General features: G+C 38.4%; 1 protein-coding gene across 3 annotated transcripts in view; it reads left to right on the top strand.

Moving 5' to 3' along the window:
- The first annotated feature begins 12,371 nt into the window (after nt 1–12,371).
- The window catches only part of LOC137277478 (myoneurin-like), a 28,754-nt gene continuing 14,975 nt past the window's right edge, over nt 12,372–26,150 (top strand). The window contains exon 1 of one of the 3 annotated variants that reach the window (XM_067809214.1): nt 12,372–12,431. Coding sequence is in view for 1 of the 3 variants with exons in the window: in XM_067809212.1 (XP_067665313.1) it covers nt 20,832–20,865 (34 nt within the window). In the remaining 2 variants the exon portion in view is untranslated. The other 2 variants (XM_067809215.1, XM_067809212.1) reach the window with 2 other exon arrangements.

The following is a 26,150-nucleotide window of genomic DNA, read 5'->3' as shown; positions in this document are numbered from 1 at the left end:
AAACTGGTGCAAACTCTTGTCAGTTTCAAGTCCTGCTTTGCACTTGGACGAATGACAGATTCCAGCCACGCAGTAGTTTACCATCTTTACTGACATGATTTTTGATTGGATCGAGCGGAAATTCAGAGAACATGTATTTTCAAAATCCAGCATCTCTATATACATTCTTTCTGGATAACGACTTCTTTTAGTGTGTATTATTTTGTTTGACAACAGTATATGAATCCATACTGAAACGACGCATCAAGTACACAAAAAGAAGTTGTTATCCATAAAGAATCTTACTTTCATGTGACTGACCATACTTCTAAAATGCCCATCAAACAGATCACCTTTCTGTACACACAATGAACCCTCAGCATATCAGCAAATGAAACAGCCAATCGGGGGCCGTCGTTATACTTGAGTGCACATCCATCCGCTATGACTGGGTTCGGTCTCCCGAGGGCTTCGTTTCGGGGGAAGTAAGCCCAAGTACAAAATATTGCACTTTTGAATCGCGATTGTACGCTTATAATTTTGTTTATTTGTTTTTTAAAAGAAGCAATGTATATTATACGTCATGAATAAGTGATAAATGTGTTTTAATTATGTTTGATTTTTTGGTTGCATGTGACCTTTAAACGTACTACAGCGTGTTTATTGTAGCAGTCGGAATTTTACAATGAATGAATGAATTATAGTAAGAATTAAGAGCAAGAATTACAAGTGAATGAATGAAAGAAAGAAAGAAAAAAGAAGTACATGAGTGAATGAATGAAAGAATAAATGATACACCACGACCACCCCTCCCAAAACATGTTTAAGAAAGCAAAAGTATCGCTAGAACACGTGTTAACATCAGCTGTCCTTTTAAAAAATCTACTTTGAGACATTTTTATTTACATTAATAATTAATTCAGATATCTTACTGCACGTGGGGGATGGCATGGACGTTAACAGAATTCAACTGACACTGTCACACATCCCTCAAAAACAGAAAGTGTAAAATTATCACAAAGCGTTATAAACACCTTTCCGGTTTTGTCAAATAATAAGATCAACAAGAAATATTAAGATCAACAACAAGAAAGAAAGAAGCTACAGAACTATAACCCTCACTAGAACAGAACTATATTTTTCACACACCTCAAATACACCGTAACCATTTTTTAAGCCAAAAATATCACCATTACTTGCAAATACCTTTTGACTAAAGGTATGTTTCCCTTCTAGAAATTAAACGAATGTGTGAAATAAGTTTTTATCGACCTAATTTAGTCTGTCTTCGAGAATGGAAGCCAGTGAGCTATAACAGACCGACTTGAAACTTAAAGGTCACATGCAACGTAAAACACAACTTTGCAGATTCTGGTACCTTTCGGTATGCACTTACCGAAACAAATCATAAAAAATGCCAATTCAACCTATAAAGTTGATAAAAACGCGATGAAAGAAAAGCCCGCGAAATCGGAGTTCAAACGTTTCACTAAATTCCCCCCAGCGCTGGGGGGGAAACTGGTTTCAACGGCTGTGCTGCGCTGCCTCCAGTGAATAGGTTCGAGGAGCTTGAAACACTATGCATGCCCAGCGTCTGAGGTCGTGAGCAGTAGTCTAATCTTGGTTGTGTACACAAACAAGTAAATAATCTACTCGTTACGTAAAACAACTTGTTGATTGTAGTAAACAGTCTCTGTCACAGAGAAAGCTCAGTGTCTGGTTTATTCACACCTAAATGTCTGTCTGCTAAAGACAACATGCAATACACAGCTTCGATCATTGACCACGTGCAATTTGAACTTAACACCTATCAGACTATACGACATAAAGAAAATAAGTTGATTTACGACTCCTGCACCCGAGTCCCGTGTCTGCCACATTATGTAATTAGGCACGTGTGATACACATGGCATGTTTTTATGTCTGTGGGTTAAAAACAAACTACATTCATTTTTTTCGGATGACTGGATCTGACGGAAACTGGTGCAAACTCTTGTCAGTTTCAAGTCCTGCTTTGTACTTGGACGAATGACAGATTCCAGCCACGCAGTAGTTTACCATCCCTACTGACATGATTTTTTATTTGATCGAGCGCAAATTCAGAGAACATGTATTTTCCAAACCCAACATCTCTATATACATTCTTCATGGATAACGACTTCTTTTCGTGTATATGATTTTGTTTGACAACAGTATATGAATCCATACTGAAACGACGCATCAAGTACACAAAAAGAAGTTGTTATCCATGAAGAATCTTACTTTCTTGTGACTGGCTATACTTCTAAAATGCCCATCAAACAGATCATCTTTCTGTACACACAATGAACCCTCAGCATATATATCAGCAAATGAAACAGCCAATCGGAAACCGTCGTTACACTTGAGTGCAGATCCACCCGCTATGACTGGGTTCGGTCTCCCGAGGGCTTCGTTTCGGGGGAAGTAAGCCCAAGTGCAAAATATCGCACTTTTGAATCGCGATTGTACGCTTATAATTGTGTTATTTGTTTTTTAAAAGCAGCAATGTATATTGTATGTCATGAATAAGTGATAAATGTGTTTTAATTATGTTTGATTTTTTTGTTGCATGTGACCTTTAACTATAAATCTACTGTCCCAATACTGACGCTAATAACAATTATTTGACGTGAACTGAAGTGACAGCATCGATCGTCAACTTATCTCCTACATATAGGTGTTCAGTTGTCACAACACTCAGCGAATGTAATCAGCACCGGGCTCAGTCTTAAATACTAAGCTGCCGCCATATTGGCTGCACTGGTTACGTAACGAGGCGAGACATACGTCCAACGACTTGTCGAGGAGTTTCTTCTCCCTCTCTATATTATGGTGGCTGATTTGGGCCATCGCTTTCTCGCCTCGAAAATTTAGGGCGAGACGAGAAAGCGATAGCACGAGACGAGAAAGCGATAGCACAAGATGAGAATAGCCCCCCTGATTTCAGTAAATGGCAACCTGGCGAGTGCAGGGTAGGTGACAGGCCGGGAAAGCCACATTTTAAAAATGACTATTGCCGGGAAGGCAACATTTCAATTACATGGCCATAGCCGGTAAAGCCACATTTCCAATACGTTAATTAATGGATTACCGTAACCGGTAAAATAGCGTCCCCACTTTGATTGATACATCCTCGATATCTCCAGGGTATACGTTCCGATAAGTCTCCACTTTACCCTGGACGCAACTACGCCTCAGCCGGATAAAGTTTTTACCTCCCTTGGCTGGCTCTTTATCCAATCAGGTGTCTACGCTGGGAAGTTGAGCGAACCAATCACAGCTCACTTTCGCTTTTCAAATCATCTAACCGATTACACTTGGCAACACAAACCATGCAGAGGTTCTCTGAAAGACGTAGAAGACGTTCTTGCATGTATGTTTTTTAAAGTTTCGGACCTGTACATTTGTCTGTATGATTTCCGCCAAATTGAGTCGCACTGGGAGCAAACCTTCACAGCTGCCACAGCTACCTTTTGTTGACACTGGCAAACACGGTTATAACGGATCCCTAGCTGATTGGCTACTGTAAGAGTGCGGAGCCAGCAACTTCTTGCACTGCACAAAATGACTGTATTATCCAGATTTACTAATGTTAGAAAATGTACGTGTCATCCGGCATCCATATGAACAACGTTCGAAATCTGCGTATCACCTGGCTTTCAGATTTACATGTATTTAAAGCGCTGTTAAAATAAACGAACAATCAACTCTGCAATTACATGTATTTCACAGTTGTGTAAATCTGGCCATTGTTGTCATGTGATTGTAGGACATGTATTTCAATACTTTTGAAATCTCATATGACCAGGGTTAGGTTTCTCATATAGTTAGTACACGCGTAAATGGTTGGTAGTGGGTAAATAGTTTATAACAAGACTGACACTGCTTTGGCATGTATTTCAATGGTTCTGTAATATAACTGTCACATTGGGTTCGTTAGCGCGTCCGACTATGTCCTAATCTAGTCAGATAATTAAGAACATATGGTGAAATGATACCCACGATTGAGCACTGCTGTTAACGTCCGCGCTTTCCTTGGCATACACGTCTGTTTAAAGGTTAAAATATTGGGTGTATTGGCCAGAGCGATTTGTATGGCAGAGAGCGTGTGTGTGCTAATGTGAGGGAGAGGGTGTGGGATGGGGTGGGCCTAGGGTGGGGCGGTGGCGATATGTCGGTGTTAGGATACTGATAAACCTTTCTGATCAGTAGGTTATATTGTTTATACCTTTTGGTAATGGAAATTGCATTACAATTTGAATAACTGACCTTTGGTACACTTCTTATATGTGAGGAGACACTGCTTATGTTCTTATCACCATGTGTTATTATTAATATACCTGCTAGTATATAATGTGGTGCTACTTATAGAAACAAAACATGTTGTAATCTGAATAGAATTATGATGAAACATTGCTTTGTTAAATACGATAACAGGTTTGAATCTCTAAGCATGTTTTGACGACATAACCAGGAGAGCCACATTCGATGTTCACGCAACCGCAACTACTGCCGGGAAAGCCACATCAGTCGCGACTCTCTGTTTCGGAAATGTGTCTTTCCCGGCCTCTAATCACAAGGTACGTGCATGGATCATTTGATATGGATCCAACGTTAATTTGCTGTTCCTGTAGTGCTCACCATGGATGACTTTAATTTCAGTAAATGCTTTCACATCTTATTTTGAAACCGACAGTTCCGCTACTATGTCTTTCCTGTTGGGAAACAGTTACATGATCAAACCAAAAACACAGTTTAAAATAAGATATGAAATGTCTATTCGAAACTTTCGGATATATATACTGACAGTAATAAATAAAGGAACACAGGAAACTTCAAGAGTTCCTATACCATTTACGAGTTTTCATCGACAGCTTGGAATAGCGCAATGGGAGGAAAATCTGAGAATAAACAAGGAACACTTTCATGAAGTGGTATTCCCTTATTTGTTTCCCTCAGTATGTTTGAATCCTCTTCGAAAACCTACGCGATAATCACTTTTGACATTGTTAAGTTGAAACGAACCCTTGCTCACAAGAATCAAGATGTTCAGCTTGGTTTTTGATACAGGGTTCTACGGAAAAGGCGGATGAAATGAACCTCTACTTATCGTTTTCGATACCGCATTATGGAAAAAAATGTTTTATACGATGTGTCTAATATAAATTATTATTTTTCAATATTTAACCTATAGGTCGGTCAGGTGACTATATTAATTTCACATCTCGGTCTCGGGCGTTCGTACAGACGGCTATTTTGAACAATATGTCAACATATGATCTACATTTTTTATACAAAACAATTGTTTAAAAAAACACACGATGCCGTTCAAATTTTCTATGTAGGAGTTGCACCTTTGTTTCATAAGTTTCAAACAAAGAAAGAGGGAATTTCGAAAGAGGGCTAATGGGGGAACGTTTTTATATCATTGCTGAAATTGTGTTAAGGAACATCCTATTTAGAATTTAACTGAACCTTGCACTTCCTGTTTTGTTCATTCCAACCAATACTGCTATAGACCGCGTCACACGTGATTAATAATATATGTATACAAAAGACACAACTGCCGACTGATATCTTTCACATTTTATGACACTAAGGGGTAAAAGGAAAATCACTTTTAAATTAACGTTTTCCTAGTCAGAGATTCTGCCTTAAAGTGTTTGTTTTCTTTTTTATTTACTCCACTTTTGTATCCTCTGTACAGCATATCACACATCATATATCATACATGGACACGTTACACATCATTGATTAGACTGCAACTGGCTTAATGTATTTGACAAGCTGATTTGGCATAAGAAATGAATGTTGCATAATTTACAAGCTGAGTCGAAAAAATAATCGATGACAACTGGACCAAAACTCAGCAAACTTATTGTAATCTAAGGTTGAATATGCCATTGCTTTAGTATTATTATAGTAGTTTGTCAACTCCTCCTGGACAACTTCAAGACTCAGCTGTCTTTGTTTGAAATATCATTTAAAAATGAGGTTATAGCATGTAAGGGGTTATTGTTTTTAGCAGGAAATCCCAAAATAACATTCTCTTTAAAGAAAAGAAAGTGGAATGTTTTCAGAAAACATTTCCTAAAATCATTCTGTGGTCGAGTAGCAAGACTTCAGTAAATAAGTGAATTTCGTGCTAGCATGACAACGTCACATTGCAAGAATATCTTTAATTGCAGAGAAGCATCCAACGGCAATTTGTTGAGTCGTTATACTAACAGACAGGCCAGACATAAGCCCGTCCAAGACCGGGTAGATTGAGGGGTACTACTCCTGCCAATACACGTGTGGAACAGATTCGTCACGGCGACATAAAACACTGTCAACGCGGGTAACCGTTGGATCGAACTGTAAGTCGGTGCCAGCGACGCGATTGGGATAGAGTTCTGTTTACAGACGAGGGTCGATCCAAAATGTACCCAAATGGTGGGCGAGTTTACAGCCGTAAGGTTGAGCGACTGGCGCCTAACTTTGTCCAAGAGGTGTACCTTTTGGTGAAGGCGGTTTCATGGTACGTTGCGAGATCTGTGGTCAGCAGACAACACGACTTTCCATCCTTCATGGAGATTTGACTGCTCAAACCTTGAGAGAGGTTGTGTTAACGCCAACACGTCAGCAGCCGAGGGATTTGATCATGCAACAGGGCCATGCACGTCGACCCGCGCACTGCCAGACTCGTTCAGGATAACGTCAACGTCAACGTACATGTATTGTCCAGGCCGGCAATCCGATATGGAATCCGATAGAGCATCTCTGGAGTCATCTTGATAGACAGTGGAGACAACGGCAAGCCTCCACCAACAGATAGACAGAAACCCTAGCAAGATCTCTTGAATCCGTGGGGCAGGATTCCTGCTGACGTCATCCGGCGATTACCGTCATCCACGAGGAGACGTGTTTTGGCAAGAATCGATTCAAGGGGTCATCACACATGCTACTGAAGGCTTGGACAGTTCCATAATATGACATCTTGTGAATGATCTAAGATTGGGCAAAATTTCATTTTGACCCCACGTCTCTTGTGCTTGATTCCGTGAACAGATTACTATCGATTGGACGTTAGTGATTCTGTTTCATGCTATCACATATCTTGGTATCTTCCTTATGCGCCATAACATTAGGTGACATGTTCTCTTGCTCTCTAGTGTATTTGAAAGTTGATAAAATTGTTTTTTCCGTCACAAATTTACACTGTATCACAGATGGTAAAGTGGTTTCTATCCCACTATTCATTTAACCAATTACCATAGACTACCTTTTACCGTCTGAAATAGAAATGAGTGATGCCTGGTTAAGAGAACACAATATAGTTTAACAAAGGTTATTTCAGTTATCAGCTACCAACTTTTATATTCTAGGGAGAATAATATATGGTTGATAGAACGTTAGAAACGAATTAGTGTTCAGTTGAACAACTAAAATTTGCATTGAAAGTTGTTTTGAGTAATACGTTCCTGATTTTTACATGGGCTTCCTGGAGTTCGCATTTGTGGGGGCAGCATCTGCAGTAATGTCACTGAGACATGAAGTCAGATGGACAGTTTAATCTGCACTGTTTTCTCTTCAGAGGTAAAACTCCTTAGTTTTACGCCGCCCTCAGCTATTTTCCAGCAATTTCAGGCGGGGGACACTAGAAATGGACTTCCTACATTGTACCCATGTGGGGAATCGAACCCAGGTCTTTGGTGTGACGAGCGAACGATTACACCATTTGGCTACCTCGCCGTCAGTGGTAAAAATGTCTTAGTGTGGCATAGTTTATCAGTATCTAATCTGCTGTTGCGTGTTCAACACCGAAAACCCCAAACATAAAGCAGTGTAGCTTATTGTTCAGTCAATCCGAACAAGACTTTCAGTGAAACTTGTAATCGTAACTGAAGGGGGTCCTGTCGTCACCAAAAGGACGTGAGTTTTAACAGCGAAATTTGGTGCATTTCCGGCTTTGTCATTTGTGTCACATGTTAGCTAGAAATCAGTACAAAACTCCTAATACTTCCCTTTACTGGGGTGAACGCACATCTGCCTTAATGCCGGAATAGATAAGCATATCTTTCCAATAACTCCACACGCGACGCACTTACCAAACAATGACCCACCCATATAAACGTTTTCACTTTCGCTGCGCTGGAAACTATATACCAATAATGACAGTGTTGCTGAATAAAAAGTGTAGATCGAAACAAACCAGATTATCTTGCAAAACGGAAGACAATGGGTAAACTAATTTTCAGCAGTTACCAAATTTACACGAAAACTAAAATTCAACAGCGGTAAAGTAAAGATCAAATGCGAAGTTGTAGACGTGTTGATAGTGTGTCGTATTCACAGTATGTATCGGGGTGAAAGTGATATGCCTCATTGCCTACTTGATTGTTGACAACAGCTCGGGAGTCGCGGCGTTACTTCACATGCAAGCGCCATTCTGCCTGATTCCCGATTTAAGCTGATTGCCTTTCATGGTCTGTCAGTGCAATACTCGACTAAGCGAATGAGTGAGTGAGGTGGGCAAACACTTTAATGACTAGCCCCTGCTCGAACATTTTCCATAATACTCGGCATGAACCGACAGGAAGGCATTTACTTGTTCCATGTTCGACGTGGACACAATGTGATACATAGGGGCCCTTAATCTCACTGATAAGATAAAGCAAAGTACAGCACAAAAGACTGTGATGAAGGGATGGGCCAGTATCTTTCACCAAGTTCAAGCTGGGACGAGCTGTAACATGGTGGCCAACGAAACTACTTAGCAGTTTCTTTCTAATCCTGTTTTATGCCGTATTCGGTAATAATTCGGTCAAACAACTCCGCCATTGGGTACTCCAGTCACACAACACACACGGACGTACTCCAGTCAAACAACGCCCATGGGAGTACTCCAGTCACACAACACACATGGACGTACTCCAGTCAAACAACGCCCATGGGAGTACTCCAGTCACACAACACACATGGACGTACTCCAGTCAAACAACGCCCATGGGAGTACTCCAGTCACACAACACACATGTACGTACTCCAGTCAAACAACGCCCATGGGAGTACTCCAGTCAAACAACATCCATGGGGGTACTCCAGTCAAACAACGCCCATGGGGGTACTCCAGTCAAACAACATCCATGGGGGTACTCCAGTCACACAACATCCATGGGAGGGGGGTGTGTACTCCACTCAAACAACGCCCATGGGGGTACTCCAGTCAAACAACATCCATGGGGGTACTCCAGTCACACAACATCCATGGGAGGGGCGGGGGTGTACTCCACTCAAACAACGCCCATGGGGGTACACCAGTCAAACAATATCTATGGGGGTACTCCACTCAAACAACGCCCATGCGGGTACTCCAGGCAAACAATATCCACTGGAGTACTTCACTCAAAAAGACACAAGTTAAACAACACCCGTGGGACTACTCTAGTCACACAAGGCTCATGCGAAAAAGATAGTCAGCTAGTGTCATAAGAGGGGTAAATAATGGCAGCATTAGTGGCACCTTTAATCCGAAGTTGAGTTAAAGACAGAGCCGAGCTTACTTATTATTCAGCCGTTTCACTGTGAAATATGTTACAGACTTGGGCTTCTCCGTATGTATAGTGTCACTGTTATATGGCCCCCTCCCTCCAACTTGTCGACACATATAGACGCCATTTCATTCCTCCTACCACGGCGTGTACCGGAGCAGACGACAGCGACCTTTCACCGAGTCCACAAATCAGTTGAAGAGATCGGGTGTGCATATACATTAACAAATTAAAGGGCGGCGGTTTACAGGAGAATAATGAGATATCGTTTACGCGTCCGTTTATTGTGATGTCGGAGAATATATGAGACATGCAATCTCGCTCATTCATTTCACGCAAACTGGTAAATGGTGTTATACAGTATATGATTTTCTTCACGTTTACTTTGCAGAAAAGTTCGTGAAGCGACGTAAAATCTTACTCGGTCGCGTTTTGAAAGATGTACAGATATAATTAATCTATTGATAAAATAGGATATGACACTGAATTCCGTCTGGTGGTCGAATTCGCCTGGTGGCCTCCATTTTGTTTGATGAACGTTATTTTACTTGCATGTCACGTGTATATACGGGTCACGAAAGGACCACGCATGTAGGCTAAGGGCCTATATGCGACATGAAAAGATGAAGTAAAACCTTTAAAATGGTAAAATTACACAACACATACTTGCAAGCCCAAAACGCGATTACATACATAAAACATCACAATGGCCACACTCAGTAAACATATATATTTAATATCGACTGGATTAAATTGTTTCTTTTCCGTACATCTACTCACCGTCTACCAGTGGAGGTTGGCCGTTGAAATGGTGTACCTTATTTATACTCTCTGTAATACCTCTATCGGCGATGAATACCATGCAATTTTAGAATGTACCTATTTGTGTTGATTTCAGAAAACAATTTATTGAAGCTTTCTCTCACAAACACCAAACTCTGTTGGATTTGTCAATTGTTTGAAAAATGATTGTTTGAAAAACAATTTGTCAATTGTTTGAAAAATGATTGTTTGAAAAACAATTTGTCAATTGTTTGAAAAATGAAAACGTTGGACAACTACTTTGTACTTTTTTGTAACACTGTCACGCCCAGTGTGGGAAAGTGAATTATAAAGTCACTTTTTTCTGGTAACATTTATGTGAAAATCTAAATGTAAGTCCATTGTGTAAAAGAAAGCATGTACTACATTTATTTGTATGTTACATGTCTTATACTCGGACTTCCAGCCCTGTCATCACATGTATAAAATGATTGTGATCTACAAATGCCGCTGTCTTACTGCCTGAAAAGCATTAAAGTTCTGTTCTGCTCTGCACGAGGAATATAGTCTGGGTAGTAGGGGGTATGTTAACAAACATTTACACACGCTAGTCATGTGTCACACACCCTGAAACTGAAACAACTCATGTCATCAATGACTGCATTTGTAGCACATCAGATTCCTTTAATATGCAAGAGAAATGGGATTTAATGTAAACTTGCAAGTCGGTTCAAAGGCATTTGCAAGTTGGTGGAATCAAACTAAATATGCTTTATGGTTCAACTTCTTTATTGTACAAGGTCACAACGTTTCGAGACAGTTCCTAGTCTCTTCTTCACTTCACCTGAACTTGCAAGTCGTTACTACTCTGAAACCGGTTTAATTGTGACTCATGTTTTACGCCGTTTGTAGCAGTATTCCGGCAATATACTTAGAGAAATACTAGAAATAGGCTCAACACACTGCATACATGTTGCTAGTCGAACCCAGGCCTTCACCCTGACATGTGAATGCTTCGACAGCGAGGCATCCCCAGCGTCCCCAAAGGGTTAATAGACATTCAGACATTAATAGACATAGGCTGTAACCCGGACTCTTAGGGTTAAATATAACTAGGTAACAGAAACAATTCTAACTTACTTAAACAACCCATCCATTGTACTGAATCCAGTTCTAACTTTGCACAAAATGCTACCAATGTCGATGAGTGTCGTAATAACAGATCCATGTTGTCTCGACTGTGTGTTACAAAAACACTTACCCTAATATCATATGTCAGCGTGCTCAATCTAAAGCTGGCACTACAGGAGTAGCTGCATCACCCTAGACAGATCCATCGCCTCCCCCACTCGCCACCACCTCCCCCACCCGACATCCCTAATATACCAGTGTCACTGTAGTTAATTACTTAGATAACAACTTGAATTACTCTAATTATAGTGACTTCTTAATTTGCCTGGGATCCATTCGGCATACTCTTAGCTGCGATTAAGATAAAAGCAAATTAAATGTGTTTATATATGTCTGTGTCTAGTCTTTTGTTTCACTTTTTAGAATTATAATACGCTCATGGTCGAGACTGTTAGAGAGGTAACCCCGGCTTTGCCACAGTAGACGTTATTTATCTAATGAATTTAGAAAGTCCTGAATTCTACTGGAGGAGAGGTTCGAAGCAGTACCAATTTAAGAAGAATAATATCTGCATGACGTATTTATATGGAATCAGAAAGTGAAACCTATGTAAAGAAATCCTCTGCTTAGGTGTATAAAGTAGTCCTTTGTTGATTAATTAAATTGCTGATATGTTTTTACTTGACTTAAACAGCATGTCTCAAAATGAAAAAAATAATAACGGTGGGTATTCTCTATTACAACATTAAATTCAATCGTGAAGACTTACATAGGGATCTAAGTGTTGCTTCTAGTATGTTATCATTTATAGAAACCAATCAGATTAGAATCGTGAATCCGGCAAATTGCCTGTTTATCAAGAGAGCAACACTTGTGGCCCATGTCTACAATCAAGTCATAGAAAATTAATGCTCCCCTGAACACGAAAATTGATGACGTAGTACGCATACGGGATATCCTTCTCGCCCACTAAGAAGGTAGTTCCGTTGACACCCTCCCGAGCAGGTGAGAACTTTCGCCATTATCACTGAAATACCTTCTAGTACATTTGTTTTCCTTCCCCAAATGGTTCTTAGGTTGCGACATCCTAGCTTGGTTGTCAATCCATGTTGTTTCCGTGCAGCGTCAAGCTGACCCTCCAAGTGCTACGTCAACAGGTTGTCGGGGGTTTTGGTTACTCCCCCTCCTCATTTTCCCACGGACTATAAAATTTTCCCGTGACGTTGCTCGTCCATATGTGAAACCAAAGCAAGACAGTATCTTCAAAAACAACAACAGTCAAACGTGTTTTCATACAGGTTAGTCATTTTTTGTGCGCACATATTGACATAATTTGTCGCCAATGTGAAATTTTCAAGCATTTTGATAATCGGATCAGTGAAGTGAAAAGGGTTATTTTTAGCACAAGATTTTACGATAACATAGTATGAGAACTAACAGTTTGTTTTCTTGCATGCTGAACCCTACTTCTTTGTGGTTCATATCTAGGTTTGTGTGGTTCTTTGATAGGTGACTTTCCTCAGTGAACAGGAGCAACCTGTTGAATGCCCTGGGTGGAGTCCCATATTGATGTTAGTAATTAATATTTCATGTGTGATCTGCCCGTGTTCTTATTGATTTCTAGTTATAAGTATTTGGCCACAGCCCATTAGGATGAATGTATAGATGGCCATATAGATCAAACTAGATTACATATGATTGGGTAACGAGTAATCAACAATAATGAGAATGCAAGAGGACTTAGCAATTAATGCTAATGTTACGTAATGTTATTCTGCTGACTGCTGCCGTCCAAGTTCACAATACTATGTTGGCATTAACAGTGTTTTTGCAAAGAACTTCAGTTATTATAGTTGCAATGACTACTGTGATTGATTTGTGATTTTTGAAGATTATCAATCTCATCATAAGGGTACTCAGTTATCAGCCTCTTGTTCATCATATGAGTAGTAACAACGAAACATTAAAAGATGAGGTCAAAACATTTTTAAATTCAGAGAAAAAAGTGTGACTTTTTCTCTTTAATGGCATGTCATGTTTGTGATCCTCATTGTCTAGTGTAAGAAACATGTTCTGGTTAAATGGTTCATGGAATATACTGGTAATTTACATTATGTACATGGTTCAGAGTGGGGATTCAGCTGAAACTGAAAGCGTTTGCTAGCTATGTCTACAATGTATGATGTCCATTCTGGTGATTCCTGCCATGAATTTACTGGCATTTTACTCTGAGTAACATAATATATCATTTCCAACTATGAAGCAGAGAAGATGTAAAACAAAGTCATCATTAGAACTGACCTGGTTTATCAGTGTATCGGTGTCAATGTCGGACATTGGATGAAAATGTTTATTTGCTGATCAGATAGTGAATGGAAACATTTCCTTCTGTTCAGAGTTTGTTATGTTTATGTCATTTTCTGTGTTGTTTTTTTTCTTTTTTTCTTCTTTTTTGAGTAATTGGTGTCCTCAGGAATGACTTGTTTTGTTTGATCACTGATCCTTAATGTTTGTATTAACATATTGATCTAATCACTGATGGTGTAACTTGTCTGTGTGACAATACATTATTGTAAATTCACACAGAGTATGTATTCACAATTCTCACATGAAATAGCCCTGATAATATTAAGTGGAAGTCATATTTTGTTGCTTTGGTTCAAAGAAAACAAATCCCTTGTCTTACTCTTATTTCATAGTTGCTTTACAATGTTTGTTTGATTGCTGCTTATAAACACACCCAGGAATGGTCTAGTTATTTGACAGGTCTGTATTCATGTTTGGCCCAGAAAACCCAGTGATTAATATCATGAGTGTCAACATACTCAATTTGGACTGAAAGTTACGCATCAACTATGTCAGCATGTTATCCGAGTCTGTAAGTCAACACTTACATCAGCCATGATTTGTTGAAGATACATTCTAACCCAGACTTTCATGGTTAAAGTTTACAATACTATGTAACATTATGTATTCAGTATCTGATTGTAGTTGTGTGATAGTGGCAGTTGTGTGTCCTGTGTGTTGCAGTGTGTAACAATGGAAAGACATTACACTTCCTGTATCTAATCATAGCCGTTGCAGTTTAAAGTGACAACACTAAGGTCATGTCACATCATTGTTGTGTGTATGACCAATGTCCTTGTTAAACATAGTTTCCTCAGCAAAATTCAAAATGACATGCCCCAAATTTTCAATTTATTGATGGTGTTCAGTTAAACATGAGTTCAGGAATTGACTTTTCTGTTTTTGTTGAAAAACAAATGTTATCATATATAACTTGGTCAAATTTGCCAAAGTAATATTTTCAGTATTCATATCCATACTGTTCACTTCTTATAGTCCATTTGACTCAAAAGCATACCAATGAATTGCGGTCGAACTTGAAAACTAATGAACATAAAATACTCAATGAATTGCTGATCGTAATCAAAGCATCATACCAACTCTGTGAGGTTTTAGCAGAATATTTGTCCTAAAAATAAAAAAGGTTGTTTAACAAACTATCAATAAAATATGGACACAGTTCACTGTTTGGTACGAGGGAGCAGTGCAGAGAAAGGCACTGTTAAGAAGGTGTTAAGAAGCACATGCACAAGTGCTGACAATTGATGCATGAAACTGTGCTGTGCAGTCTCTATCCTTTCCTGCACATCAAGTGAACTGTGTCAGTATTTTAATGATAGTTTGTTCAACAACTTTTTCAGTGTTCATGGAAGGTTTTGGACAAACGCATGCAGAAATAAAATTATGAATAAGTAGTCCAAATCTGCTGCGCATGAAATCTTCATTACATTTCTGAACCAGTTTATTGTTTTGTTAGATGTTACTGTTATATTTTACTGGTATTTCTTAAAATTAAGTAGATCTGAATCTATGCATGGACAACACCCATGCATGTATATTATTTGCATGTTTTTTTGCACAGTTTGCATATAAAACGCAGTTTTCTGCATTAACGCAAACACTGTTTTTTATTTTGGGGTAAAGAATTCTGCAAAAACTTCACAGAGTTGGTACGATGGTTTAATTATGATCAGCTTTTCTTTGAGTATTTTATGTTTATTAGTTTTGCTATTTTACTGTGTTTTGGTAGCTGGCAGTATACAATGTGGGTTAATATCTCAAATGTTCATGATAGTCAAAGGAATTCCTTGGAAAAATGGTACTGGTGTATTGCTTGGAGAATTTATTTTCGTGGAAGGGAAGAATTATGTCACATTTACAATCAATTAGTTTCTGTGTAAATATTTTACTGTGCTCAAGCTGTAAATTTAAGTTGTTTATCTAGAGGATCTACTTGAATTTTTTCAGAATGTTGAAAACATGTTTTCATTTCCCTGTTCAAGCAAGTGCTAACACAGGTTCACATGATTTTGGAAAATCCCATATTTCTTGTGGTATTCAGGAAAATGTCAGACTAAGTATCTGTCAGAAATAGCAGGTACTGTCATTTAGTCTTAGTTGATGTTTCTTTTAAGTGTTGATTGAGATATTCCCTGTTCTGAATGTCATGCCTAGGTTGTTGTTTTGTCAGTCAAAGTAATCATGTAATGTTGACAAAGTTGTATTCATCAAGCAGAGATGATGATATAACCCCACCAGCCCCTAGATCTCAACATGTGTATTTCCTAGAAGCCCTCCCTAGTGGTAGGTGAATGTTGAACATGTGTAATCCCCAGAAGACCGGTCTGTACAATCAAGGAAGACAAGAACGCAACAGGGAAGTGAGCTGTTGCACTGAGCTCATCATATCACTTCCTCCATTCACAGAAATATCCTTCTTGGTCACAGCAGGCTGAAGAGATCACAGATTTACTTGTTTCATGTTGAAAGGCGAGTTTGACATGAAAGCATTTCCTAGACATGGCTCCCTGTATGGTCTAAGGGCCCCCTTGCAGTTACGCAGCTACAAACAAATCATATCAAATAAATGGTGAAACCTTACACTCAGTCCAGTTTCAGTATATTTGGCCAAATGAGCTCGGCTAATAATTGTCCAAATAATAGCACTCCTCTGTACTGAATGATGCTAAGAGTTACGTTTGTACTGGTAGTCCTAGACTAATGCTTAGTCTCTGAATATTTACGATTTTTTATAGTAATAAACTAACCCATATAAACTGAAAAGGAGCCCCAAAGAGACCAGAGAACCTGAGAAAATCTAGACTTGCTTCATTTGAGGCTTTTAGCATTGCAAAGAGGGCTTGGCAGTTGGGAAAATAATGTGGTTCAGGGACTATGAGACTTATTGGTAGTCTCAAATGACTGGCACCTTCTGGTACCAACATTTCCCCAAATAATCTCAAATCATGAGTTGGTGGGGTACCTTTATGGTTAAAGCTTTAGCTTGTCCAAGGTTTGTGTTCAATTCACCTGTAAATGTCTAGATTAGAATTGATCTTCAGTAACCCATGCTTGTCGAAAGAGGCGTCTAATGGGATCAGGTAATCAGACTTGCTGACCTGGTTGACACATATAGGTTCCCACTTGTGCAGGTCAATGCTCATGCTGTTGATTTTTTAATTGTCTGGTCCATATAGCTGAACCATTGTGGAGTGGGACGTAAAAGTAAACTCACTTTTTGTTCGATTCCCCAGATGGGTAGAATTTGTGAGGCCCCCTATGTTCAGAGTTGGAAACGGATAAAACCAGTGTAAAATCAGATTCTCTGCAATTACATCTGATGAGCTCAAAGGTAGTGTGTTGCTTCATTGAGTTCAGGTTTGAATCACACACTTCTGAGTGGACAGTCTGACGTTCTGTAATCTCATCTCATAATTGCCCATAAGTTTACACTACACTTGTAAGGAGCAGAAAGATGCAGACCACTGCTGTAGAGCATCAGCCTCAACAGAGGGTGCATGATTTGATAGTAAAAGACATGAGAAAATGTTCATCTGTTAGTAGTGTTACCTTCAGTGTCAGGTAAATGAGACTTTCTCAAACTGCAGACTAATACAAATGTGCATTCATACATGTAGCTATCTCAGTACAATAATCTTTGAATGCAATTTTGAAACCACCTCACCTGGTATTGAATACGGATGCTTCTTGTAGAAGGCAATTAATTGTAGATCAGCTAACCACAGTGATACACCTGGCTGATTATTGGCCTTGCCCTACTTATGTGAACTGTTGCTCAGTCGTTTGGTCCAGACAGTACCAGGTAGCCAGTATTTTTGCCTTGGTTGGTTGCATTGTTGTTTAACACCGCACTTGGTAATATTCCAGCTAAGCTGTTGCAGTTTTCAAATAACTCAGTCTCGACCAGACAATTCAACATCAGGAGTATGGTGTCATGCAATTGTGATAAGATGACATACATGTGTCAACCAAAACAGCAAGCATGACCACTGAATCCAGTTAGCGCCTCTTACTACAAGCATGGCCAACTGAGGACCAATTGTAGCCCCCATCTTCAGGGGAAAATTTATGGTTGTATCATGTGTGTGAACACATGTCCAAAGACTTCAGCTGGGGAGATGTATCTATGATGATGGCCCATGAGGATCTATGTTAGATCAAGGCTTTCATCAACCCATACTGGCTTTAACAGGTCAGTGAAGATTTAGTTCACTGGATTGTCTGGTTCAGACCTGATTTTCACAGACTGCCAATAGCCAAAACATTGCTTTGTCTGGTGAAAAAACAATAACAAATACACAAACGATTATGGTGCTGTGAAGTCAGGTATAGTATTATGTGGGACCAAGTAACACATGACAGACTTCTGTTCTAGCACTACAAGTATTGGTCTACAAGTACTACAAGTACTACAACTATAATACTTATAAAATGTGATTGTCATGTTAATAGTTCGTCAGTACTCTATTTCATGTCATTTGAGTTCATAATCAAGTTCAATCACGATTGTTATATTTTGAAATTAATTTTCTTTAGAGGCACTTATCTTGATCGCCATTGTTCATTTAGGCATCATAGCATACTATTTGAATTTGAGCTGATTCAGTTTAATGAATCCATAACTCTTGATGTCTTTACAAGGGTGTCGTTATTGGGAAAGTTTAATATTGATATAGTTACAGACTGCAAAGGTTAAAAATGAAATTATATATTCTGTTGTGTTTAGAGCAGAATGTATCATCTTAATGTTAAGAGGTGTGAATGTATCTGTGGCTGTGAAAAACTAATTAAGTATCAAAAGTCATAGATTTGTATTAGCACAATATGGACGTTAAATGTATATCGGTAGACCAGATATCAGGAGAAATCGTGGCGTGCTTAATTTCAGCTGTGGGGATTAATTTGTCATATCATACTAGCATTTTGATTCTTAGGTAATATTACTAGTACGTATACTAACATCCAGTTTCATCAAAGGAAACTCACATTTGTCCTACGTCATTTTATTGACATCACCCTTAAGAATGTCATATTTGTACTCGTCCTTATGATACCTCAACTATTTGACCCCCCAGCAAATGCCAATATCCATGTCAGTGTTATGATGTGCATTAGTCCCTAATAGTTATTTTGTTTGTCTTTTCAGACAAGTATTAACAGCAGGACATGGCAGGTGTTCATTTGTTCAAATAGAAAATATATGGGTTAGATTACTGACATGCTCATCTGGACTTATCACGGAGAAATGATGTCATGAATGATTGAATAATGATCACATTATGGTTATTTTTAGGCAGTTTACAGCACATGTTAATTAGGTTTAAAAATTCATGTTTCTCAATCATTTAATCGTCAGAAAGTCAAGAATATTTGCACGATATTACCTATGAAAATTCTTTTTCACATGTTCCACAGATGGTCAACATGGTTTTTTTTTTTTATCATGCTGTTATTTACAGGAGCATGGCAGTCTTTATATGTGACACATCTTTTTCGCCTTTAATTAAACGTTGTTCTTTCTATGTTATTTAATGTTACATGGAAATTTGAAGACCATTTTCTCTTTAGGGCTTGGTAACCATGACAACAGATTTATGGTCAAAAGGTAGCATAATGAATGTCATATAGCTTTAACCCAGAGGTAATTAGCTGACATTAGTTTCAGTTTGTTATCTTGAGCAAGCATGGGCTATCATTGGTGATAGTGGCATTTAAAACAAAACTGTTCATTTAAGTATTATGATGGATGTGTATTAGCTGTGAAATATGGCCTAGTGTTTGTGTGGTATGCATAGTTGAAGCAGTGTAAGTACTACAGTAAGAGAAGACATTACACAAGAGTGTTCAGAGTTTAGTCTGTGTCACACTGTTATTAGTGTACATGGTTTTGTCTGTATCCATTGTTACTATTGTCAATGTTTTGTCTGTATCCATTGTTCCCATTGTCAATGTTTTGTCTGTATCCATTGTTCCTATTGTCAAGGGTTTGTCTGTGTCCATTGTTACTATTGTCAAGTGGTTTGTCTGTGCCCACTACTAATACTGTCAAGGGTTTGTCTGTGTCCATGGTTAGTATTGACATCGGGTTTGTGTTTGTTGTTACTGTTGTCAAAGGGCTTGACTGTGCCCACCACTGCTACTGTCAAGGGTGGGTCTGTGCCCACTGTTACTATTGTCAAGGGGTTTATGTCTGTTGTTACTATTGTCAAGAGGTTTGTCTGTGTCCACTAATAATACTGTTAAGGGGTTTGTCTGTGCCCAGATGTGTGTTAGTTGTCTTTTCAGTCACATTTAGTATGACCACTGTTCTATTTACAGCTGACAGCTCCCAACTACTTTCAGTGAATGAATATTGATTAAGGCTACTTTTAGCAATATTACAGCAAGATTCTGACCACATATACCATGGTGTACTGTTATCTCACTATCACCTACCCCCCTGGCTGTACCATTTCAGAACAGTTACATAGTTTGATGGTCTCTTGGGTTCTTGAGATCTTCCAGAGTATTTGAATCAAGGGACTACCCACATTTTCACCATCAGACATTTTAGTTATGACATAGATGCCTTGGATTTCCTGCTCAGTTTCAAGTATATTTAGAGAAAATGGAGGAGAAAAAATCAGACAAAGCAAAATGTCCGAATGCGGTTGTTTTGAAACATAAAACTATCATATAATATCAGTGGTATTCTAAGACATCACATGTACTAGATTAGGAGTACTAGTAATGATGTCTTATGTGAAAAGTCTTTTGACAGTCATCATTTATTTCTCTAAAGTGTTGTGATTCTTTTCAAGACCAGGATAAACATTTGCGTGGTAGGTCCGGCTGTGTGCCTATCTGACAAAAGGCAAAAGGGTCATGTCATGACAGTAGGAAATAACCCCTGACGTAAGATTCAATAGAAATAAGGATGTTATTGAAATAGGAAGTAGTGTTTTCCACCAGATAATAGCATTGGACCAAGTGGGTTAGCAGCCTGAGATACACAATAGGATTAGGTGAAAATAAGGAAATTCTTCATTCCCCTCCTACATGGGTGTAGTTAATGTCCAGCAGTTTCTTTCAGGTTAGTTGGACCCTGTTCGCTTGTTTCATTTTCAGAGAATATTGACATGGATTTTTTGTTATACTGTCTACTTGAACAGTAATGTGGACAGTATTTATTTCTTGTCTTTATGTGGTCATCAAGTCCTTGACAGTTTCTGTGTCATTATTGTGTTGAATTGCTATGTAAAATTTAGGACTTATTTCATATTTTGAGCAGTCACTATCTCTCACTGAAACCTACCTGTGTGTGTTTACTGGAAGCTGGTTGACTGATTAAGTTTTTCATGCCTGTATCTAGAAATCAGTGTTTGTAGTCAGCATTGTGCAGCTTCAAGATGACAATAACTTACAGTCTGTCTGTCTCTCTGTCTCTCTGTCTGTCTGCATGTTCATCTGGGTTCGACTACCCCCATGTCTTCACCATTACCCCCCATTTCTTGTGTCCCCTGGAGTGATATTGCTGGAATATTGCTAAAGGTTGCAAAAAACCATGTCCATTCGCCCAATAACTTATGTAATAGTAATTCTGTTATAATCTGTAGTCCCACTGGCAGTATTTCAGTCATAGTGTGACTAACTATAGGGAATAAGTGGAGAAAGTAAGCTGTTTCTCTACAGGGGAATAAAGACGTCTTTGTGGTTGTACTAGCTTTTGAACATTTAATATATTATTTAGTCTTACAGGAAATTTACTGGTAATTAAACCTTCCTTCACAAGCAGGATGAAACATTTTTTTTTAAAGAATCTGTCAAATTCAATATATTTAATAGTATTATCATAGTTTTAAAAAAGCATCTTGCCACTTTCAGTTAGCTTTTTGTATGATCATTGAATTAAAAGTATTTTAATTTTCATGTAAGTAAGATTACTTTTTCATATCACATGTTGTAGTTTTGATAAGTGAGTTCCAAAGAACAGAGAAGGCCCGGGTATATATGTCAAACTGGTTGTTGACATGGTAACACTCAGTGTAAGAAGTTATAAATTAGTGATATAGTTGCTAGGACGTACTTTCTAGAAGTTGTCAGAGCCTTAGAACATGCTTATTTCTGAAAAAAGTACTTCACTTATTGAAGTCATGATTAAAGATTTCTTGAAGACTCCAGGAAGTTTATGTGTGTGATATTTTAGCCATCAGTTTTAAACTGCAAGCTGCACTATTTAAGTTGTATGTGAATTTTTCAAATGCATCTTGCTCTGTTTCTAAATAAACACAAAGAAGCAGAACCACCTATTTCTCTTTAATTTTGTCTTCAATTACAACCTTAAAAGGAAATAAAAAAAACAATGTTAAAGGTCACATGTATGTAAAAAAGACTGCAGATTCTGATGCCTTTCTGTATGCACTTACCAAAACAGATCATCAAAAGTGACCATTCAACGTATAATGTTGAAAAAAAAAATGTCATTAAAAAAAAGCCCACAAAATTGGAGTTTCACAAATTTTCCCGCAGCACTGAGGGGAGGGAGGAGTGGTTTCAACAGCTATGCTGTGCTCATAACGAATACACATTGAATGTTTCGTGGAGCTTGAAACAGTATGCCTGCCCGTAGCATGAGGTTGTGAGCAGTAGTCTAATCTTGGTTGTGGACACAAACAAGTGAATAATCTACTTGTTACATGAAAAAACCCAAACTTGTTGATTGTGATAAGCAGACTCTGTCACGGAGAAAACTCCATGTCTGGTATATTGACACCTATACGTCTGCCTGCCTGTCTGCTAGTGACAATATGCAATGCAGACATGCAATTCGAAATTAACACCTGTTAGGCTTAACACCTGTCAGAAACAAAGAGCCGGTTAAGCTTATTGGCAAATGAACCAGTAGCCAATGGAAAGACTTTGTTACACTTGAGTGCACACCCACAGGCTCTGACTGGGTTTGGTATCACAGCTTAGGTAAACTTAAGTACAAATTATTGCACTTTTGATATTTGATTATACGGTTATAATTTTGTTTGTTTCTTTTTAATCAGCAATGTATTTTTCTATATCATGAATGAGTGATAACTGTATTTTAATTATGTTTGATTTTTTGGTTGTATGTGGCCTTTAACCAATTTTTTTTCATGATTGGTCCAAATCTTCAACCATCAGTTATGAATTTTGAACCAATTGACAGCTCTACCCTAGATGGAGTGATATGGTAACTAAGAGATGATGAAGATAATTGATACATTATGTTATCAGCATGATCAATGTAAACAGTCACCCCTCCAGTCTGTGTGGTTTATCATTTGCTGTACCATGAATGTAGTGTTAAATATATATTTAGCATTAGGCATTATTGGATAGAGCCATTTGCTATTAAATTATTCATATTTTGCCCAATAAATTATTACATTCTCATCCAAATATTTCCATAATGTGTGATGTGATAGGCATTGAAATGTCAGTATTTTATTGTGTTTGAATAGATTGTTCAAAGCATCTGTGTGCATTAACTGTTGGGTGATGTGATTTACATTAAAGATGAATTTTTGATGGGGTTCATGAATAATTGTTTGAGGAAGGGAAGGCACAAAGAGATTTTCCACTGTATCTGATCAGCGACAACCTGATTACTCAAGGAAGGATGTAAATGTGGGAGAATTGAGAAGCATCTTCTGTCCACATCTTCTGTGACAGTGTACCTGCTCCAGGACAGGTAGTGAGGTAGCGGCATAGAGTTTCTGCTTGACCCCCCTTTTTTAACAGAAATAAAATTATCTTATATATAATCTTATATCCAGAAGAATTGTTTTTAGAATGAAGGCAGCTGTGCACAAGTCTTAATTTCAGGCTCCAGCTTTCTAGACTTGCCAGATCTTTCAAGACTGGGCTCCTTTTTTAATTTATTCACTGTTTTGGAGACAAGCAAAGTAATTATTTTTAGTAGGTACTAACATAATTATACAAGGACATTTGCTTGGTAGTGAGGCATTAGAATCTTAAGTTACTATTCTAAAAACTGATAATTCAATAATAAGTCACAAAAACAGATTGATTTCCTTTTGTGTCATGTACACATGATACAAACTTGACCATGGGAACTGGGATTTGTTCCTCAGTTCCTGTAGCTGGATTGCTGGTTGAACTTTTCATTCCCTCACAGCACTGGCAGCCACTGACCTGTAAAATGTCAGTACTAACCCTCCCCCTTCTGACTCAAGTGACTGATAACAGCAGTGATAGTACACAACATACTAAATTCCCAGTCACACCTGGCTGAAGTGAGATTCTTGTTGTCTAGTATAGCGTGTCAACTGTGGGTTTGTCATCAGGGAGGGGGTTCAGATAGGGACAATTAGTGATGTGATAAAAAATATCCAGATTAGGACAGTTTCTCCATCTGAAACACCCCTATGTAAAGAACTCACAAGAACAGTTTTCTTCAACTTGAGGATACTAGCCAAATGATAATGGAATCGTTCAGTAAGTAGCAATTATCATCTAAATGTACCTGCAGTATATTGTTAACCTGCTATGTGTTATGAATATGAGGATGAGATATTGGCTGACCTGGTATATTCCTCCTTCCCCTCATCCCATGGAGGCAGTAATTAAACATTCTGTAGCATATGCCTTGGGTAAAGGGTGGCTCTTGTTTGGTGGAGAGTTGAGAAAAACAAATTATATTTATTAACTGGAAGAAGAGACATTCTAATAAATAGATCTTATTTTATTGAGGAACGACCTACTTCTCAGGGTACAGTGACAAGCAATCAGCCTTGTAATTAAGCCTCACCATCCAATCCATTAAGTCAACTCTCTTCATGTGGATTTGTTCATACCCGAATTCTCCGGAATGTCTGTTTGGACATGCTAAGCTGTGAGCAGGTGGAACAGTGATGCATGTGGGTACAGTGGTTGCCAGGTTACAGCTGACTAATGGTCACCATTACCAGACTGTCTCTGTAACTGTGGATGGAGTAGGTGCTATGAGACTGTATGGTCAATGGTCAGATACCTGCCTGCCTTACTAAGTTACAGTGTTGGCCAGCATTGATCAAGTGCTTGTGGACTGTATGATCAATGGTCAGATCCCAACCTGCCTTACAGATAGATAAACTTGTTACCCAGCTGAGCATAATGACCGGCATTTGATCCAGGCTAGTATGGCAAACTCCCATGCACACACATCCTCAATAACTTCAGGTTATACATTCCAATAAGTTTCCATTATATACTGGATAAATCTACGGCTTAGCCCAGTGAATTTATTACCTCCATAGGATGGCTTTTTATCCAATCAGGTATCTACAATGGGAAGTTGAGTGCAGCAATTACTACTCACTTTCACTTTTTAAATTATCAAACTGCTTAAACTTGGCAACACAAACCACGCAGACGTTTTCTTGAAGAGGTAAAAGGAGTTCTTGCAAGTTCAGCCCTGTCAATTTGTCTGTATGATTTTCTCAAAATTTGAGTCACACTGTGGACAAACCTTTGTGGTTGCACCCACTGTTTTTGTTGACACTGGCAAGCTCACTTCTAACGGCAGCTTAGGTGATTGGCTACTGTGAGAATGCGGAGCCCACAAAGGGAGGTAATAAAATTATCAGGCTGACTCGTTGATGCATCCAAGGTATAGTGGAGACTTAAGATATCAAGGAGATATCAAGGATTGCACACATTGCTTTACATTAATCCCCATTTCTCCTCACTTCACCTGGCTATGTTTAAATATGGTCTCCAATATACATATACACACAGACGCTTTTATGCACAAAAAATATCCAGTAATCGTAAGTGTTAAACCCCATGTTGCAGTGGTTATGTAACAATCTTGGAGCTCCATACATGGAGTATGGAATAGTGGTGTTCTGATTAAATGAAATAATAGGAGATTGGTCACACTGACCAAATGCTCAATCAATTACATTTTCTCATAATCGAACACAAACTATTTTGTCAGTGCTGTTTTAGTGTTTGAAACACTTGATAATGGAATATATCTTAGAACTTATCATAGCCTTAATACGTGTTTAATTCTTAGAAAACTCAGTGTCACTTACTGACAAGTCATGACTGCATATTTCTGGAAGACTTCAGGAAGTTAGTCTTTATGATACATTAGTCATCACATTTAAGTAGCAAGTGGCATCATTTTACTTTGGATGTGGAGTTTGCAAAAGGTCATTTCAGCAGTTTACTAAATAAAACAAAAAACAACATCAGAGAACCATGTTTACTTATCTGCAGTAACAACCTGGAAAATCTGAAACATGTTAACCAATTTTTATCAATGACTGCTCATTGATTAATGAAACAATTATCACTTGTGAGATTTCAACCAGTTCCAAAGACCACTATGGAATA

Source organism: Haliotis asinina, chromosome 3 (assembly GCF_037392515.1).
Source record: "Haliotis asinina isolate JCU_RB_2024 chromosome 3, JCU_Hal_asi_v2, whole genome shotgun sequence".
In the NCBI taxonomy this organism is placed as follows: domain Eukaryota; kingdom Metazoa; phylum Mollusca; class Gastropoda; order Lepetellida; family Haliotidae; genus Haliotis; species Haliotis asinina.
Note: the sequence above shows the minus strand (reverse complement) of the source record. Positions and strands in the feature narration are given on the sequence as shown.